Raw genomic sequence first — 20,677 nt, 5'->3', positions numbered from 1 at the left:
AGCCCAGATAGTCCATCACTTTCACATCATCAGGTTTTTCCCTCTCAAACTTGACAAGGCTCCTCCAGAGCCACAGAGGACATTATACCACTGTTTTCACAGGCCGAGCAGTCCTCTCTATGTTTGGTAAATTGATATTTTATGTCTATTTTAACATTTTAGCATTTCGGTTTTAACATTAACACCAGCAAACAGGGACAGTGCAAGATGGGAGATAGAGAGACAGACAGAGAGAAGGGCAGTGAGAACGAGAGACAGAGACCACCAAATGAAACTCCATGCTCATGATGAATGCTCTGCTCAGAAATAGAAACCTCATCCCTCTCTCATCCTCTTCACCCTGTTATTTCTCCTCCTCACCAGTCCTCCCTTCCTTTCTTCCACATCTCATGGCATCTCTGTCTATATATCCGTCTGTATCCGTCTGTATCTCTCTCTCCCTCCGTATCTCTGACTCTCTGAACTCTCTCCCTCTCTCCCTCTTACAGATAGTGTGCCATCTGTGTGATCAATGGAATTCATTCTTTTCAGGAAATTCACCCATGATGGATTTTTTCTTTGCTGTGCTGTCTGTGTTTTTTCTTTCTTTTTTTTTGGAGGGGGTATAATTTGCTTCTGTGAATCAAAGCTTTGACTGAAGCAAAAGCAAACTGATGTTTTGATATTTTCCCGAAACATTAGTCATTTTTTGACATTTTGTATTTTAACAGTATACAGAGAAAGATAAACATGAGTAGAAAATATGTAAATTTTCGCTCGGAACAGCTTTGCTCAACAGAAGTTTGCATGTAAGCAATTTAGGTTTTTTTTTCTTTTTTTACAAACTTGGCAAAAACATGCCTCAGGTGCTAATGCAGGATAGATGTTGGCTTGGACCTGTTAAATGGCTGCCGCTGTCAGCAACAATTGTAAATGTCAGTTTAAAGAACGAAAAACCTAAGCAAGAAAAATAGGAGGACTGGCATAAAGAGGACCAAACAGATGGAGGGGAGCACAGAGTGAAGGTAGTTTGTTGACGATTGTCATACATTAAGGGAAATTGGGAGTAACAGAAAATCACAAATGACATCTTGGGGCCTTTTGACACCCTCTGCTTTGCTAATACGTGGCAGCCATAGCGTGCCATGCCAACGCTGCACCAGATCAAAATAAAACACAAAAGTACACAGAGAGAAAGTTAAATGGAGCTATGGATTATGAGTGTGTAAACATGCATGTATTCAAGTTCATGTTTCTGTGTGTTTTTATGAAATTATTTGCTGTTGCAGACATAGTGTCAGACACAGTGTCTGCAATGGCCGGTCTCACCGACCTTGTCTAAACATACACGCACCAGCAGACAGATACTCAAAACTGATATGAAAGATAGACCCAACTGTGTGTGTGTGTGTGTGTGTGTGTGTGTGTGTGTGTGTTTGTGTGTATGTATGCGCGTGCACCTGTCTCTAATTAAATATAAAAATCTGAGTTAATATTTAACCAACACAATATCAAGCAGCACTGATACCATTATCACTTTTGGTATCTCTCTTTTTATTTCATACCCATCTGGCTTTGCTTCTCGCTGTCTTTCTTCCTTTCTCTTTCTTCCTGTCCTACACGCTCCACTGTGTTCTGATTATTGGCTGTGTGTGTGTGTGTACTTGGAAATAGAGCAGGATGGGCATTTTTTGGGGGAAAAAAGATCACAGATGGGCCTTGTCAAATCTCAGTACATCTGGCTTTGTTCCTGTCCAGTTTTACACACACACACACACACACACACACACACACACACACACAGGCACATCTATATATACAGTATTCCTTACCTTGCTTCAGTCATGATCACATTTACACAAGTATGCATATATGCACATATACATTTCTGCACTTCTTGTACAACCACATAAACTTACTTAACCATGTATGCAGACACAGACTCACTAGAGCACTCATACATTTTGACATGCATATACTTAGAAACATTTGCTCTCTCTCTCTCTCTCTCTCTCTCTCTCTCTCTCACACACACACACACACACACACACACACACACATACACACACACATTGTGCAGCAGGACACAGCGGGAATGGACTCCTGTTGTGGTTGATGGATGCCAAAGTAATGATGCCAGAGAATCTGGACCATGCCAGGTTCAATGGTAGCCAATGGCACACCGGTGTTAGAACACCAGATTTTCAAAGGGCCAACCCTGATTTGTAATATAGCGCTGCCTTTTGAGCTGAGGTTGGGCTGTCTCTCATGTCAAAGTTATATTTCTAATGTCCTCACAGAATATATCCTAAGGACTTCTAACAGATGCAATTACATACTAATTAAGTTCACAGTGATGCTCTCATGAAAAATTTCTAATGGTGACAACAGTCAAGGCTTACGTTTTCAGATTACTCACATAACAAAGGGCCGAATGTGAACAAGTTAATAAAAGATACAACAAAACATCCTACTCAGCTGTGTGTTAAAAAAACAATCACGATAATGGATAAATGTAATGTAAATGTGTAGCACAATGTTAATTGTATATATAATAATTTAATCTATGGGTCAGTTTTTGCCTGCATGACAAAGCTCTCTCTCTCTCTCTCTCTCTCTCTCTCTCTCTCTCTCTCTCTGTGTGTGTGTGTGTGTGTGTGTGTGTGTCTGTATGTGTGTGTCTGTATGTGTGTGTGTCAGCTGTTCAAGGTCCCTGTCCGGGATTGGGACATATGCTTCAAAAGACTCCTGTGGACACACACACACACACACACACACACACACACACACACACAGGCCTTTGCACCTCAAGGACACCCATGATAATGGGAAAAGAATATAAGGAAAAAAAAACAAACCCTGAACCTAATCTGCTGATGTGTTCTGACCACATGACCAATCTGTCAGTCAACAGCGGATGGTTACAAACCACATTAGAAAATTCACTCTAGCTACATTTCAACCAGCACTTTTTTCTTTTTTTGCATGTGTCTCTCAACCTCAATGGATGGTAGGCTTCAAAAAATGAAGTGCTAGCCTTGCGTGACCCCCATGCTGCAGGCATTAATTTGAATAATGTCGACCTCTAATACTATATGAAGTTTGGCACTAAATATTAAGTACTGAAGAAACTGTATATTTTAACCTCATATTAATATGAGAGAGAGGTGATTTTATTTTTCTTATTCTGGAAGTCCCAAACAAGTTAGCCTAACCATTAACTGAAGGTGTCTTAGAATCTTAAAGCAGTGACAGCACATAACACTCATGATAGTCAGATAAACACAGAAACAGATATTTTTTTTTCTCTCCTCCTTACTCTCATTTTTCCCCTTGTCTGTAGCCATCCAACTCCTAAAAATGACATTCATACACAAATGCGTATTTGCATATCTGTCACACTTAGATTGTGACTGAAATCACTGTAAACTTTTTCTGTATTAAACTAGAACACAATCTTTCCCTAACCTTAAGCTAGTGCTGTGAGTTAAAACAGTTAAATAATACTGTCATCATTACAAATGGATATTGTAGGACTAGGGAGGATATTTTCATGGAGAAAAAATATGTTGTCCATGAACATTTTACTGATACACCTGGCATCTGTGCATTCGTGACTTGCCAAATATGTCAATTAATATATCATCATTATGTTAATAGAAAATATAACCTTGTTGCAATTGCATTTACTCAGTTTTGTTGTATATGAACGTAATTGTTAGGAGACAGAGTTGCAGCCATCTCAACTGTCACTCCAAAGCTCTATTCACATTGTACAGTACGCAATGTTAGTGCAGGAGGACATATCCATCTTCTCAAAAAGTTTACTTGGATTCTTCTGGGACAACGATCCGAGACAAGTTGGTGTCATTTGTAGTGAAGAGTATGCAGTCATCCTGTCTAACAAAAATGCCAGTATCTCAAATCTGTCACACTGTACTATGTGCTCACAAATTTTTTGGTAGATTTTTCTCCTCTTTTTTCCCTCTTCGTCTCACATTTTTTGGTTTTCTTTCTCCTCTGCCTCACTCATCTTTCTTTTATTCTGTTGCTCTCTCTCTCATTTTCTCTCTATCCCTTTCCCTTGCCTGTCTTTTTTGCTTTAAACTTATCCCTACGTGCCCACGCACCATAACCAAACCAGCCTGCTTATTCATGTTGCACTGAGGTATCACTTTATTTCTCTGCTATTATTTTTTTGTGAAGTCGCCTCGGTATGACTTGCCCCAGACAGCGCTATGCTGTCCCACTCTCATTATATTTTCACACTCTGCTACCCTAGGACACAAATACACACACACACATATACACACAAACCCTCTGCTATATATCTGTATTTTCTTTGTGCCACCACAAATTCAATGGAAATCCTCCCATCCATTTTTGTATAGACAAATGCTGGTTTATGCTTACTCTGTGACATTTTTACTGGTAGCAGTAGCCCTACCATGTATTTATGTTTTGTTAATGTTTTTCAATATACAATTTTCTTGTTGTCTGTGGCCACATTTCCCACAAAACATACTGTACTGAATGTCAAACCCCCATTTTTGTGTAAATAAGTGGCTAGCCTGTGAAACCACTATTGGTGACTCACAGACTGCAAACATAGCCTCCATCGGCTGTTTAGCTAACTAGCTGTAGCCCAGCTTCTCAGTAGCTTTACTGAAATGGTTTTATGGCTAAACATCAAACTTAACCTCCTTCTCTACATAGCAATTGAAACTAAAGACTGCTTTGAATATCTACATTAGTATAACTAACAGCGGATATGTTTGCTGGCTGAACCATGCTCAGAATCAACTTTTTTTCCACATAAATGAAGCTTTACATTTATTAACAGCAGCAGTCACACCAGAGGCTAGGGTTCACAAAGATCATGTTTTTTGTTACATGTAAATAAAGTCACTGTTTTTCTGTATTAAACCAGACTATGATTTGTTGCTAACTCTCATATTCAGAGAGTTTACACTAAGTGATCAGTTAGGTCATTTAGTGCCTTGCACAGTATAATGCTGACAAGCCAAACAGTAGATTAATAACAACTGCTGAGCGATGGAAGAAAAAGCGTAGGGATCAAAACTCCCTCCCATAACAACACAGTCAGTATAACCCCTTGTCCTCTTTGGAAATGAGATACTGCACCAAAACCCCAGTAATCCCAGACTCTAAACTCCCAGTATTTGTGAAATGTCTGGTAAATACACCAGGAAATGAATAAAAACTCAATGTAAACATAAGGAAATAGACTGCCAAAGAGCAATGTGTAATGTTTGATATATGCAGGTGTTATGCTGTTTGAGTGGGGATACAAAAAGTGATGCATTAATGTAGAACCCTCTGTTATGCTGAGTCTATCAGTCTTGTATACAAGACTCAGAGCTAATGTATTTACGTTCATTTCTCCTTGTAGGGAAACTGTTAAGAAAACACCATGTCCTGTGCTGTATGTTGTGTCAGCGGGTTGTAATGCATGTGTGAATTTCTGTGAAAAAGCTGATAGATGTGAGCATGTGTTTATAGTAGTGCGCGTATACAATAAAAATGCATTTCACAGGTCAGTGAGTCTCAGACTTACACACTATTTGTTGGCTTGACTTTAATAGATGATTAGCTGCTCTGGATTTCAGTTACAAAATGACACTGTAAGCATTATACTGTGAGGTTTAGCCAGGCATTGTATTCGTTACCAGTTTTATGATAGGGATGTTTTTATAATTATAACACAGCTAATCTATTCTTTTTCTCCTCTCCCATCCATCTCTGTCTCTGTCATCTTTTTCATTACCTTCACCTTTTTCTCTCTTTTTTTCCTTCTTTCCTGCTTTCCTCTCCTCTCTCCTATCTCTCCTCAGTGTCCGACAACCAAGCAGGAGCAGCAGGAAGTGGACCAGGAGGAGGGCCAGACTTCTCCCAGCCCCGGTTCTCATCCTCCCTCCCCACCTACCTCCCTGTCCAATGCCAGCTAAATGGTGCTGACTCCGCCTTCTTCCTGCGGGAAGCCAATCAGGAGGTTATGCGAAACGGCAGCCTATCATCGCGGACTGAGCCCTTCTTTCTCCACCAGCTGGAACCTGGCATAGTCGCTCCACAGTCTCTGCCTAGCGTCAATTGCAGCTATGGAAACTTGAGCATTGAGCAGTCAATCCCAGTGGAGCTGCTCCAGGGCCCACCACCGCATGTGCTGCTGACAACCAACCAAGTGACTCTGAACTGGAAGGTCAAAGGTCAAGTGGTGGTGCCCAGAGTAGGGTCAACTCGGCCCTGGATACAGGTATTGGCAGTTTATTGTTTTACTTTGGATCTTTTTTGACATTCAACACATTAATCTCCTAATGCAATCAAATAAAGTTTTTGGCTTCACATATAGTATATGTATTAATATGCCAGTCCCCGAACAAGAAACACGATCAAATTCAAAGGCTCCATCTCTTGGTTGTTTATTTACAAAGAAAAAAGAAAAGAAGAAAATGTTTTCATGAATCAGAGCAGATGATTATATTTCGTCATTAATAATTTTGGCTGTATTTGTAGTCAAGTATCTTGTTGTTTAGCTGTCCATCTACTAATTTTCCCATAATGACATTATATGTGTTTGTTTTGTCCTCAGGTACTGTTTTACTTAGTAGGGCGGCGTTGGGATGAGCCTGACCCACCTCCTCCATCCCTTCTGCCATGTGTCAGAGCCGTGGCCATCCGGGACACCAGTGAAGCAGCACCCTCTGCGGGCTGCCGACTCGTGGGACCATCTGGCATCTGTGTTGTCCGTCTGGAGATTCCCCCAGCTTGGTTTACACCACCACAAGTGAGAAAAAGACCTCCTGAAGTGACTCTGCCATCAGTGGATGTGTATTACTCAATTATACCAGTAGAAGGGGCTGGTCAAGAGTGTCCCGACGTTGTCAACGAGCCATGGAGAGGTCAGAGTGCAAACATCGGGCCACTTGGAGCCCTGGGCCTTGGCCTTGGTGGACAGTGGAGCCCCCTAGTGGATGGGGGTCTTCAGGACATGCAAAAAGCAGGTTCTGTGGTAATGACCATAGGCCCTGTTTCCGCCAAAGGAGAAAGACTGAGACTGGATGAAAATGTGGAGGTTCTGGTGCCACCCAGCCCAGTTCGGCTCGGCAAGACGGTGGCGTTTGGTATCTACATGAAGACGGATTCAAACACGGAACAGTTTACATTGAGGTGGGAACACAAATGCTCTCATTTAACTGGCTTCAGTTTTATTTGGTATTCTGCTCTCTTTTTGTGTCATTTCACTTTTCCTTCAGTTTCTCTCTGATTCCTTTTTCTATCATCTTCACTTGTTCCTTTCCTCCTCATCTGCGCTCTCTCATCTCTCAACACCACCGCCTCCTGAGGTTGATGGCTGTCACCTTTGTATACTCAGCCTCTTTCAGGAGCCAGCAATGCAAATAACAACCTCATGAATATTCATTACCGATCCAAGAAGAGAAGAAAACACAGAGAATGAGAAGCAGGAGAAGGAGAGGGGTGACTTAGAGGGAGTGAAGGTTGGGGAGTCAGGAAAATGAAAGGAAAGGCATAAAATCAGTGTAGATCCTGATTTCTCAAACTGAAGGGTAGCACCCAAATGACTCTCAGGTGTGCTTTAAGAGGTCACCTACATGGTTTCCCACATAAGCAGCAATACATTTTCACTGGCATCTATCCCAGGAAACAAATCTCTTTTTGGTTCGCTGGCTGAAAATAAGTTTACAAGCCCTGATCTAGACAAAGCATGCATATCTGCACCCCATCTCTGCCTCATCATTTCACTGACTTTAGGGATTTCAGGGTGACAAATGACAGATGTGCAAATCTATCATTCTATCCAAAGAACATCACAGCACACAACACAGTGGATGTAACATTACTATAACAATGTACTCCTTTGAGGTTAGAAAAGTTTAGAACATTTTAGAGAGCAAGTTTGGATACATTTGTCAGTGTTTCCGTTGTTTCAACATGATAACTGGCACGTCGGTTGACTTCCCTTTTCACGAGAGGCTTGAATACTTTTTTCAGAACATTTCCATGGAATGTTTAAGAAGTCGACTTTACATAATGAAAGCTTTACATTTGTGTATATTTCTGCATAACAATAACAACCTTCCAGTAATACATGTGAATCAGGATGTCAGATACTTTATGCTGCCTTTGTCTATGTAGGGATACCATGGATATGCAGTGTCTTTAAAACTGTAAATTCTTAAGTCATTTTGCAGGTTATTGCCACATGTTGCTTTTTGTGTGTCATTTTATGCCACATAATTTCTATATTGACTAATCTCTAACCACAGTTGTGTCACATACCTCGCAGAAAGCATAAAATGTGTAGACATGACAGGTGAAATATCCCTGCAAGAGGTGACTCAGAGACACTGGTTAAAGTTTAAAACAGTTTGCCTTTATTAAGGCTTGGCAGGCATAAGCAGGTATGGGTAAACAGTAGGCAAAGGTAGAGGGCAGGCAGTGGTCGGTAGACAGATAATCCAGTCAAGAGGAGCAGGCAAGAGACAAAAATCCCAAAACAAGCAAAACAGGTGAGAGGGCTGGAAAGTTATGGTGTGGAAAGCTCAATAGACAATCTGACAGGGAATGAATGGAATTGGGCAAGAGATGATTAGGGAATTGGGAACAGGCGAGTAGGTGGGTGAGGAGGAGTTGAGTGGCTGAAAGGTGGGGGGGTCCTCCTTACTTCAGAGTAGGAGGGTGTGGCAGGATCAGAAATGATAGGAGAGTAAGTAATATGGCATTGGCAGACAGAGAATGAATGAATGTGTGAAATAAATTGTGACACTTTCATTGCAGAACACTGCATCTGCAAGGTAATTACATAGCACTAGCATGAGTTGTTTCATATGAAATGAGTGGACCTCTGTGTGGCAGCAATACACTTGTGCTTATGTCATTGATGGGTGATTTGATTCTGTGTCGCAGACAGGATATTTGAAATGCAAGGAAGGAGCCAGGAGCAAAGGCAGTTCACATTAAACACTTGGAGGGAAGATGATCCATGGTAATGGGAATTTGTGATAAGACACTCAAGGCACTATTGCCTATAAGGTAGAAACACCTTTATTGGTCTGATTTAATCCTTTGCACAGGTCCCCTACATATTTAAAAGATACTGAAAAGGCAATATTGTGAACAGGATCTCACAGTTATGTGTTTCTTTGTGCACAATCAACCTGAGGTTATCTGAGGACACTGGAGGAATAGAACAAGTGACTAGACTGCACTGCACCTTGTCCTACTACCTGCTGACAAACACACACACACACACACACACACACACACATACACACATACATACACAGTCACACAGACAGAGGGAAATAAATACTCCTGTACACACAATTTTTCTCTGCCATGCATACACACACAGAATGAACACAGGCTGTACATGCTTGCTTGCTCCTTGCATGTGTGTGTGTTAGGCACACACATACACACACTGAAGTGATGAGATGGCCTCTTTGGTTCCCCCTACAGACACTCTGTCTCTGTCTTTATTGTACAACACCCCCGCTGTGTATGTGTGTGTTTGTGTGTGTGTGTGTGTGTGTGTGTGTGTGTGTGTGTGTGTGTGCGCACATGCACGTGTGTGGTACCATCTCCTTTCCAATGACATCATATCATCTTTTTTCCCTCCCAAAGGTTCTTTTATATTTCACATTTCAGCAGGTCTTCCTTTATTCTATTCTTTTCAGCTCTATTCTGATAATTGTTAAGTCTTATGTGCTGTGTCCACCTGTGTCCATTCTGAAGAACATCCAATTTAAACATGTCAAAGCATCAATTCCACTTATCTTTCTGCTCATATTTGTGTGTGTGTATATATGTGTGTGTGTGTGTGTGTGTGTGTGTGTCTGTGTCTGTGTTTGTTTCCATCCATCCTACCTGCAGCTCTTGCCCTCTGCCCCAGCACAGAGTCCCATGGATAATCTCCCATGTAAGAAGCACAGTCAGACATGTAATAAGGCTTAAGTGGATCTCATTCCTGTACGTGAGTGTGTACATGTGTGTATGTGTGTGACACATAATAAGCCGTAAGTGTGCTCCATCACACTGAGGTGATGTGATTATGATAAACTGCTGAAGAGATGGAGGGACACGGAGAGATAGAGGGTGAGCAAGAGAGACCGGGAAGAAGAGAGAAGGAATGAAAGAAGGAAAATGGGAAAATAAAGGAGAGGTTGTAATGGGAGAGATGGATAAAAGCACAAAGGGAGGGAAGAGAAAATCTTCCATCACTTGCATCTTATCGTCACTCTACAACTCTTCCAACAGGATGAGATGCAAGGACAGAGGAATTGAGGTAACATGCATTTGCCAGATTGGATTGGACATCTTTGCTGTATCACCTGTCACTGGGCTTGTAGTCTCACATTATAATACATGATTCTGTCACTGTGTAATGAGACTACACATCTGCAGCAACTAGCTGTAACTGTGGTTGTGGATGTCTGATTAAGTTACTTGGCGGTGGCCAAGTCTTCTTACAATTCAGTCACATTTTGTGTTTGAGTCATGGCTCATATTTTAATAATTTTCAATGTCATTTCCTTCATCCCAAGATATATCTATTCTATTGAATACTTCATTTTTCTTGAAGTTATCTCCACACTGAAAATGAAACCAAACATTTTGGCTGAAATAACAAAATGGACATGTGAGACATGTGCCTGAAGAGTCTGTATTTGCATTTTGACACTGGTGCTCCAGCTTAGATATTAATAAACAGTCAAAGAACCCTGACGATAATGGACCAAACCTAAATGCACTCTCCCACCATTTGTGCCTTTGCGAAGATTTGATATGAAAGGAATTGAGGAGAACATGAAGAAGAGATCTTTTCGTTAATTGAGAAACACCAGAGAAAGGAGCGTTTTTGTGCTCATGTTATTCAAAACACACTAACACAGACAAAGACTTTAACCACCAGATTTTTTAATTAAAGAAAGAGTTTATTAGTTAAAAAAAATAATAATAATAATAAAAAAAAAAAAGTTGTTGTTTTTTTGTTCACTTGTTATGCACAGAACAGCACAGGATAACAGTGTGGCAGGCATGAATTTGCACTAACATACTGTATCTGTCTCAAAATTGCATGCTCGTCTAATAGTAGAGTTGTATACCAGCAACAAGATGTATACCCTTTTTCTTCAGCCTTCTTCCTGCTTATTGTATTGCTTTCCTCTCCAATGCTGAATGTGGGAGAAGACCGTTAAATTCCTGAGCCAGAGCGGACTGCGGTATTGCTGTCAGTAAGGAGGGTGTTTCATGTCAGACCAAGGCACGTAAAGTATTTTCTACTGGAATGTCCACAATATTGCATTTACCTCAAATGTAATAAAGCACTTTCCTTTTCATGCATTAATCATAAACCAGTGTAACAGATGGTAAATCCGTGTTCTGCACAGCTCTAGGTCATTGGGCATTCAGTCAAAAGTATTTAATACAGTGTCAGTGGAAACCCTGCATATACTTTTGATACTTTGAATCTATGATCAGTTAAGCATTTCAGCATTTTTCAGCAGAGGGAGCTTTGACAGACTGAGGGGTCAAAGTGATTAGTATCTCCCTCATTAAAAAGCTGTCATCTTGAACTGTGTGCTATCATTGTTGGGTTAGTTAATTAGTGAGATGATTACTGATGAGGGGATAAATGCTTTGAGTGTGTGTGAGATATAGATAGACAGAGACAGATTGAGACAGCGATTATAAAAGAAAAGAAAGAAAAGTAAAGAAGTTTTTCTCTCTGCTTGTGTTCTGTCTTGTGTTTTCTCTATTATTCTCTCACTCTATCAGGTTTTATGTGACTTGTATTATAATAGTTTTGTGTTATTGGTTTGTGAATTTGTATAGTGACTGAATTTATCATCCCATTCATTCTTTGTGTATGTGTGTTTGCCTGTGTGTGTGTGTATAGGGATTAGTGGATTTTTCCTAGGATCAGAGGGGAGATGTACTTCTAAGGGCCAGCAAGTCCTCTCTGGTGGTTACACTGCACACACACACTTTCCTCTCTGTCTCTCTGTCTCTCTCTCTCTCTCTCTCTCTCTCTCTCTTCTCTCTCACACACACACACACACACACACACAGAATGCCCAGGATGCCTTTATTCCACAAAGCTCCTCCATCGATTTCACCTCAACTGCCCTTTAACCGGCAAGGAAGCAGAATCGATTGTTTTTGTGTGTGTGTGTGTTTGTGTGTGAGTGTATCTGTGGCCTTTGGTAAACACATGGCATATAATTGTTAGCTTAATTGTGCTCTTGCATTTCATGTGTGTGTATCTGCTTTGACGTGCATTTGTGTTGTATGTGTATTATATATGTGTGTCCTCAGCAAGTGTATACATACTTTATATTGAGCCAGAGTGTGTATATGTCCTCTTCTGATGATTGTCTTTGTTTGCCTCTCTGGTTCAGTCTGTTCTCTCTTTCTTTATTTGGGTTTATGTGTCACTGCCTCCAACTGACAAATGCATTTTGTACAGTTGAGAAAACACAAAAGATAAAATGAAAATTAGATGCATTTCTTTCAGCTGGGATGAGGCCAATAATTAGGCTTCCATGGTGTTAAAAAAAAACCCACTCACCACCAGCAAATTGGAATGTATTTCATTCACAAAGTGATAATGTTGGGTGAGTTGCTTTTGTTGTTTGGTTTTATTTAATTTATTTATTTATTTGTCTTACTTGCTTTTGTCATCTAAAAATGGAAAAGTTTTGTCCAACCATATTAGTCAAACCATCCTACTATATATTTTTTGATCTTTGATAAGCTTTTAGTTGCATGTGTTACCAAAGCAGTTTGTTTACACATTGATTGGCAAAGTCACTCACTCACTTCCTCCTTACGTAAGCTGTTTGGTAAGAGTCTGTATGGATATGAAAATCTCTTTACAGTGGGAGAATATGTGGTGGTTGACTTTATTACTACTGAAACACATCTGACCCCATGAAACACTGAGTTAATGATGTTTTTAAAATACACAACAACCATTACCTATGTTAAATTACAAAAGTGTCAATCTTCATACACATAAATGCTCATGTTATTCCATCCATGTTACAGTGGCATGAAGTGCCAGAGAAACAGTGTGAGGAGGAGCCTGGGGCTTTTTTGTATGGAGTTTGCATGTTCTCCCTGTGCCTGCGTGGGTTCTCTTTGGGTACCCTGGCTTCCTCCCACAGTCCAAAGACATGCAGGTTAGGTTAATTGGTGACTCTAAATTGCCTGTAGGTGTGAATGTGAGTGAGAATGGTTGTTTGTCTGTATATGTTGGCCCTGCAATGGACTGGCGATCCGTACAGGGTGTACCCTGCCTCTCGCCCAATGACGGCTGGAATAGGCTCCAGCTCCCCCGCAACCCTTAACGGATAAGCAGTATAGATAATGGATGGATGGAAAATCCATGTAGACTTTGTCTGTATCCAAGTCATTGCCATTGTTTTTCTTTATGTCTGAGACTTCCCTCTTCTGTTTATCATATTCTCTAAAAGAAATATTTCCTATTCTCTGGATCAGAGATCATTTCTTTATCCATTCTCTATTTCAGTGTCTGCTTCCTCAGAAGCAGCACTCTAAATAATCACCCTGGCCATTATATTGGACTCCACACAGCATGTACTTGTGCTTGCATATATGTCTCACTGGCCTACTGTGCCCTCACAGCTCCATTATTCTCATAAAATTGCCACTTACCTATTGCTTTAACATCCATACTGTGTGTGAGACTAGAATATGGTTGCTTTATTCGAACCAAAGCAAAGAAAATGCATAGCATAAGGGGTTGGTAGGATAATTCTCCATATGACATGGTCATATTTTGTGTCAAATTTATATAATGCAATAATTATTCCACATGAGTAAAGGTTAGAAATTAAACAAGTAAATGCAAGAAAAGCTTTGTCAGTGATTATGAATGAAGCGACTGCAACATAGTAATAAAGGTACTCTGTCAAAACAAGGACTGTAGAGAAATATATGACTAATAAGAAAAAGAAAATTTCTAAATCATCATCTGTTAGCTCCCTGAGATAAAAACTGACTATCTTCCTCATGTCCTTGATACTGAAACTGGCCCTGTATAATATTTACTATGTTAGCATTGAAAGAAATCACTCTGAGTGAGGACACAATACTGGCAAGTCCACTGAGAATTTAGTAGTATAATGCAGCTTTTAGCCACTTTGTATAAAACCAGAATTCACACGTGACTGGTTATAAAGTTTGATATTTATCAGGTTTTCCTAAATGTTCTAATTGTTCTTCCTTAGTACTCTGTAGTTTCTTAGTAGTCTTTCTGAGGGGTGTGTAAGAGAATAACTGCTCACTAAAACATCAGTCTTAACATCTTGATTAAGATTAAGGTTAATTTGTATAATTTCGTCTTTCTACCCCCCAGTGGTAAAAAAAAGAAGAAGAAGCAAAAACACTTATTACAGCTTCACGGTACTATCATGGAGTTGCTTGATCAAGACTGTTTTACCAAGAGGTGAAAGAGTAAGGAACACAGTGTCTCCCTGGTGGAAGATAACTACTGCTTTCTTCATCTCTGATGAGCAGCATATCATTTTCACCTTCATTGCCTTGAGTGGCAAGGAAGTCGTTTAGGTGCAGGGGCAAAAAACAGGTCGCTGGAGATGTGGTAATGTTGTTTTAGTGGGAGTCCGCCAGAAAAAGTCATAAGAAGGCATGGCTGAGAGGTTTCAGCAGTTTAGATTCTCCTCTGGCACCTAGACATGTAGAGAGGTGCATTCATCACCAGTGGAGGTTATGCATTGTTAGTGTGGTTCAACCAAGGTGATGGGACTAGTATAACGATGGTTGGAGCTGAGCAGAGCCTTCAAATATTGTCATCTGCATTCCTGGATGAGGAACAGGGAAAGTACATTTGTTTTGCAGGATCATGCCATATGAGATAAAGAGTCTCATCTGCATGTGCATACACAGTTCAGTGCGTGGTTATTTAAAGTGGTCAATCTTTGGGCCTATAAAGCCCAGTAAGACATTACATGTGATACTAGGATATTCAAATTAACTTAACTTGCATTAACTTGACAATTTAATGCACCATAAATCTGTTACTGCTCTCTACCTGCGCAGTGTGAAATGTTGGATTTATTTTCATTCATTCTTTCAATATTTTGCTGAGTTTTATTGTACTCTTGTGCATCCTAAAATTCTTCATTTTTAAATTAAAGAAAGGGTGATTTGATGGTGTTCCTCTGCAGTCAATTGGAGCACTCTCTCTCCTTACTGAAGTGAAGCTGATGTTCAAGAGGTCATGGCTATAAACAGCCTAACACTCTGATAGCAAATAAAATGAGAGATAATGATTAGACAGAGGCATGCACGCACGCACACACACTCAAAGTCATACATGCACAAGTGCTTGGAGAGACACGTTTCATAATTAGATGAAACACAGAGACACACCCACCTATGCTGCCTTTAAAGTAATAAAAGGTAAGTGATAAGGTAATAAAACTGCAGTATCATCATCAGTAAACTCATTTTTGTACACAGGGAGAGTTAACACTGACATGCACATGCACATGCATATTAAAACATTCATATGTAGATTTATAGACCTGTTAGTCTATGAGTGTCACAGTATGTCTCCAACATTACCTGACACATAAACATGATGGTGAATGTGGGAAACTGCTTTTCTTCAGCATTTGATGACCTTATACCTTATGCTGGGAGACAATTTGTTAAATTCCTGGGAGGTCAGACTAGAGCCTACAGTCAGTTGTATGGTGCTTTGGTGAATACTACTACTTGTAGTCAGCAGCAGCTTTTATACCCGTACTACTATAACTAAGTCAGACAATGATTGCATGTGAAACAAAAGACAGAGGCTATCTTCTTCATTATTTGCAGTAACTCTTATGTTATCATACAGTCAAGCAGTTTTCCTAGAGAAGGATAGTAGGCTAATCGCTGTGTGTTAGACGAGCTATTGTTTTGCTTTAAATGATTTGAATGATGTTACCTCAGTCTCTTTGGTGTGTTATGTCTTAGGAAAGCACATACTTAAATCTTCAGCAGGACAATGAGTCCAAACACACAGTCAGCATCATAAAGAACTGTCCTCAGAGACATGAAGAACACAGAATCCTGCAGTAGGTGGTCTGGCCCCCACAGAGCCCTGATCTCAACATTACAGAGTCAGTCTGAGATTACATGAAGAGACAGAGGACACTGAGACAACTTCTCCAAGATGCTGGAGCAAACTACCTAAGTACAGGTGTACTGAGGAGAACTGGAGCTGTTTTAAAGGCAAAGGGGGAGGGGTATAATAGGAAATACTGATCTGATTTAGTTTTTTTCTGTTTGCTGCACTGTGCATGAGGTCAGTTGATGGATAAAAAATAATCATGTCATTATTATTGACAGCATCCTTACTTTATCTTTAGTGCCTAAATCTTTTGCACAGTGCTGTATATGGGGTAGTGATTTGTTCAAGCATGTTCAAGTATATACACTGAAATATATACTCTATAACAGTGTTTTGCCTAAGCTGTAGAAGTTAAGAAGGGATGACCCAAAGAATAAATCAATTGTGCATGTTGCTGTAACAACATGTCTTTTTGACATTTCTTACTGCACCTGTAGACTCAGGACATATTGTCTTCCTTTATGTTATGGTTACTTCTTAATATTGTACCTCTTATGCTGAGGTCAATTAACTGGAGCTCTGAAATGGTGGGCTGTAGTTCTAAGTGGAGTAACTGTTCAAATTGTTTTTAAACTACTTTTTCAGATTTGAGTCAAATGGAGCTTATTTTTCATCAAGGAGAAGAGCTCCAAAATATTTCAGTATCAAGGACTTTGGGTATTACTGTCATTAATATAACTTTTAAATGCAACACCTCTGCCACTTAACTCTGCTATTACTGGCATTTTCACTTTTTGTTCTCAGGTATTGACTTGAGAAGGCAGAAAATCCAGTCACTAGCAAAAATATAGTAAACTAGTTGGAGTGTGAACACATACACATCAACACCTACCCTCTTTCTCTCCTTAACCCACACAGTCTTTCAGTATCTGTTTATTCCCTTAATCCAGTCCGCGCTATCATGCTGTCTACAGCATTCTTCCTCTACTTTCTATCCTCCCTACCCTTCAATTTCCCTGTCACCGCCTCCCTTTCTTCCCTCTCCTTCTCCTGTTTTCTCTCTCGCTCTCTCTTTCCATCTCAAATCGGTCATGAATATTCATGAGGGTGTTATTTGCATTGCTGGCTCCTGAAAGAGGCTGAGCATACAAAGGTGACAGCCATCAACCTCGGGATAGCGCTGGGTGTTTGTGTGTTTTGGGGCTCTGCATGTGTGTGAGGGCGAGAAAAATAGACAGAGGTAGACACAGAAGAGGAGAAGAAAATCAGGAGAGAGTGAAAGGAGTCAGAGAGAAGGAGGGGGGATTGTGTGTATCCAGGCTGTGTTGCTTGCAAAATGATTGACATTATCATTGAAATTATAATTAATATGTCTCTGAGTATGAGTATGTGATTGAATTGAATTTGAAACATTTTTGCTTTCTGAACTCAGTTATTGATATGGCAGTGATCTTCTTTTCACATGCACAGCTGTGTATGCGCACACATGTTGGTTTAGCCATCTCCTCAGACAAATTTCTCCATCTCTCCCTGTCTTATGACTGCTGACACTCTTCTGTTGCCTTTCTTCTTTTCTTTGCATGCCTCTATCGCTCATTGAGTCTGAGTCTGCCGGTGCTAGTTTGGGGATGCTTAATATGAAAATGCCTGGCCGGTTATTGTGTTTTGTTTATTGTTCACACCACCCCTTGTTGTAGGATAGAAGAGCCCCATTTAGAAATGGATCTCCTCTATACTGCTCCTGCTTTTTTCTGTGCTGGGGATGCACCAGTTGCTCAGAGTAGCATGTTTTAAACCAAGTGTGTGTGTGTGTGTGTGTGTGTCTGTGTGTGTGTGTGTGCACGTGTATGTGTGTGTTTTTTCTGTGTGCTTGAGCGTTTACCTTTAAGTTACCCCAGGAGTTCTAAAAAGGAGTTTGGGGATAAGTTTGTTTTTATTTTTAACAAGCTGGGGGGGAACAGCAGATATTTTTACTAACAGAGAGAAATCCCTTCCTGCAGCTTTCCACCCTGGGACTCAAAATAACACTCTTATTTTCTTGGCCTGGGACCCAGACTCATGAAAAATATTGTATGCTTTATTATTCTGGGACCCACTTGAAATATGCTACAGATGTTCCTATTGTACAAATCCCAATTTTAACTGCATGCTGGCTGAACTGCAGCTGCACTTTGGCTCTGTCTCTGGATTTTTTTTTAGAAGTTACTAGACGTGTATTGTGAGGTGTGTAGCAGGTATAGTCTCTTTTGAAAACCATTTTGTTCTTAGAAATAATTATGTATGTAAATTCAGTTAGGGACACTTGGCATGTGATTTCTGGTTAAAAAAGTGAAGTGTAAAAGCTGGTTCACTTTTCAAATATGAAAGAAGTTTTAAAATTTCATGCTTATTCTCACTTCGTCTTGTTCCAGTAAGGAGGACAGAAGAAGGGAAGAAAAATAGCAACACTTAGTAAGCACTGATTTGGTGATTTGTGAGTCTAAAAGAGGCAAGATTTCTAGGTTGTCCAGATTTAGTACAGTAACCCCAATGGATCAGTATGTCAAGTTGTTATTGTAGTTAAGAGAGGCTTCACTTTAACATTAAATTAAACAATTCAAATGCTGTAAAAACACAGGTAAATGTAATGTAGATAATTAAAAACTTTGTACTTTTAGGAAAACTTGTATTTGTGGACATTGGCCCGGTAGGCTCATTTGATAATCCATTCTATATTAAGTTCTTTTTTTGTATGTCCACCTCTACCTCTTACTCATCATATGAAGAATGCCTTACACCAGTGGCCCAATTTTGATCACAAAGTTGATTTCTTTAGGCTGAATCTCATCTACAAGGTCCCCCATTGTTTCAGAATGACACCATTCTTTAGAGACTTCCTGCTATAAGTAGCTTGTCTGTCTGCTCAACACTTTGAACACGTTTTTTCTATTTCCTAACAATAATTGATTTTGTGGTTTAGTTTATCGGAACTTCTGGTGCATCTTCCTATTCACTCTTCACTGCAGGGAGCCCTACACAACAGCCCACAGGCAGGGAACAACTGTTTCCTGTCTGTGTGTGTATATATATATATATGTGTATATATCTTTGGTCGCTGATAGCAAGAGAGAGATAACAAGAGAGCAGTGCTTCACAGTTAATGTGTATGCAACACACATCCTGATTGATGCTGAACCATACAGTATATTAGATGTCAAAGGAGGACCTGCTGTGATTGTGATTGCTTTTATATAACTGTAACTAGCTGACACATGTAAACATGCTCACAAACTGGTGACATATACTGTATGCAGGTATGTGGATACACCGTTTTCCTGAAGATATTTTGAGATTATGATTAAGTGTCTTGTACAGCTGGGATCTTCATTTAATGTGGTTGACGGAGTAATTGTTTTTATCATTGATATAAGTTGTTCCATGAAACAGCTTTGAAATAGTTCATTTTCTTTCATATCTTTACAACCAGAAAGACCATGAGTGTATGCTACAGTGGCTACAACTTTGTTAACATTATCATATATATTTTTTTCCCCCGCATGCTCTATATTTAGAGGCTCATTTCTCAGAACTACAAAACATATACTTGGAAAAATAAAAAGGCACGTTTTTGACTATTTTCACCTGACAGAATAACCCTATTTGTGCTCAATCAAGTGTGTCTGTCTCCTTCTCCCCTTTCAGTCGCAATTCAGCTATTGAATGGCTGTCGCATTTACCCACTGAGCCAGTGAGCAGCATCAAAACTGTACAGATTTTTTTTTGCCATACACATGATTGCTCACCTACCATGACAATAATAGCCTATGTGGTTTTGCAGAAAGCACAGGTCCACACCAGAAGACAAAAATCAGCCTGTTGAAACTTCCTCTATGTGTAGTGGTATGTATTTTTCGAATGTCTCTCCAAAGAAGAAGATACAATATCAGACAAAATACCCAAGACATAGTGAATGAGACTGAGAGTGCTTAAAGTTCAACTAATCTGTACCCAAGATTTCCTATCAAACCTGTCCACTGATGTGTACAAGTTTGACTCTGAGCTGTGTAATCTCCAGCTGAAAATAAGGCTGTTATTCTTCATTCCAGACATGTTACATACCCATAGATTAGATACAGTTTGGCGGACCTTTAAACATAGATTCATAAATCCTTCATGGAATTCTTCAAGGATCCCACCAGGGTCGCACAGCAGTGGCAATCACTGGGTCTTTTTCTTTTCTATTCTTTTCTTTTCTATTCTTTCTTTTCTTTTCTTTTGTCTTGTCTTGTCTTTGCACTCGTCTGTGCTACACGACCTTAAAAATGGTCACAGGGATGTTCTGTCACAGGGCACTGTTCCTCTGGCCTTTGTAATCTATTGGTTGCTTGTAATGTTGTGATCTGGGAAACTCAAACTTACTCTACTGTTGCGTTCATTCTCAAGTCACGCTGGATAAGAGCATCACCTAAGAGCCTAAAACTTTAATGATGAAAGTAATTATTTATGAAGGAATTGAAGAACCCCTGGAATCCTTTTAGATTTCACAGTGTGTAAGTGGTTATTGATGCCTCA

The 20,677-nt window shown here is 39.9% G+C and overlaps 1 protein-coding gene across 1 annotated transcript in view; it reads left to right on the top strand.

Moving 5' to 3' along the window:
- The window catches only part of si:dkey-215k6.1 (transmembrane protein 132C), a 225,629-nt gene that overhangs the window by 69,052 nt on the left and 135,900 nt on the right, over nt 1-20,677 (top strand). The window contains 2 exon segments of the mRNA XM_018671676.2: nt 5,835-6,253; nt 6,590-7,167. Of these exon segments, the coding sequence (XP_018527192.2) occupies nt 5,835-6,253; nt 6,590-7,167 (997 nt within the window).

Source organism: Lates calcarifer, linkage group LG13, assembly GCF_001640805.2.
Source record: "Lates calcarifer isolate ASB-BC8 linkage group LG13, TLL_Latcal_v3, whole genome shotgun sequence".
NCBI classification, from domain to species: domain Eukaryota; kingdom Metazoa; phylum Chordata; class Actinopteri; family Centropomidae; genus Lates; species Lates calcarifer.
The sequence above is the reverse complement of the archived record's forward strand: the minus strand, read 5'-3'. Positions and strand labels throughout refer to the sequence as shown.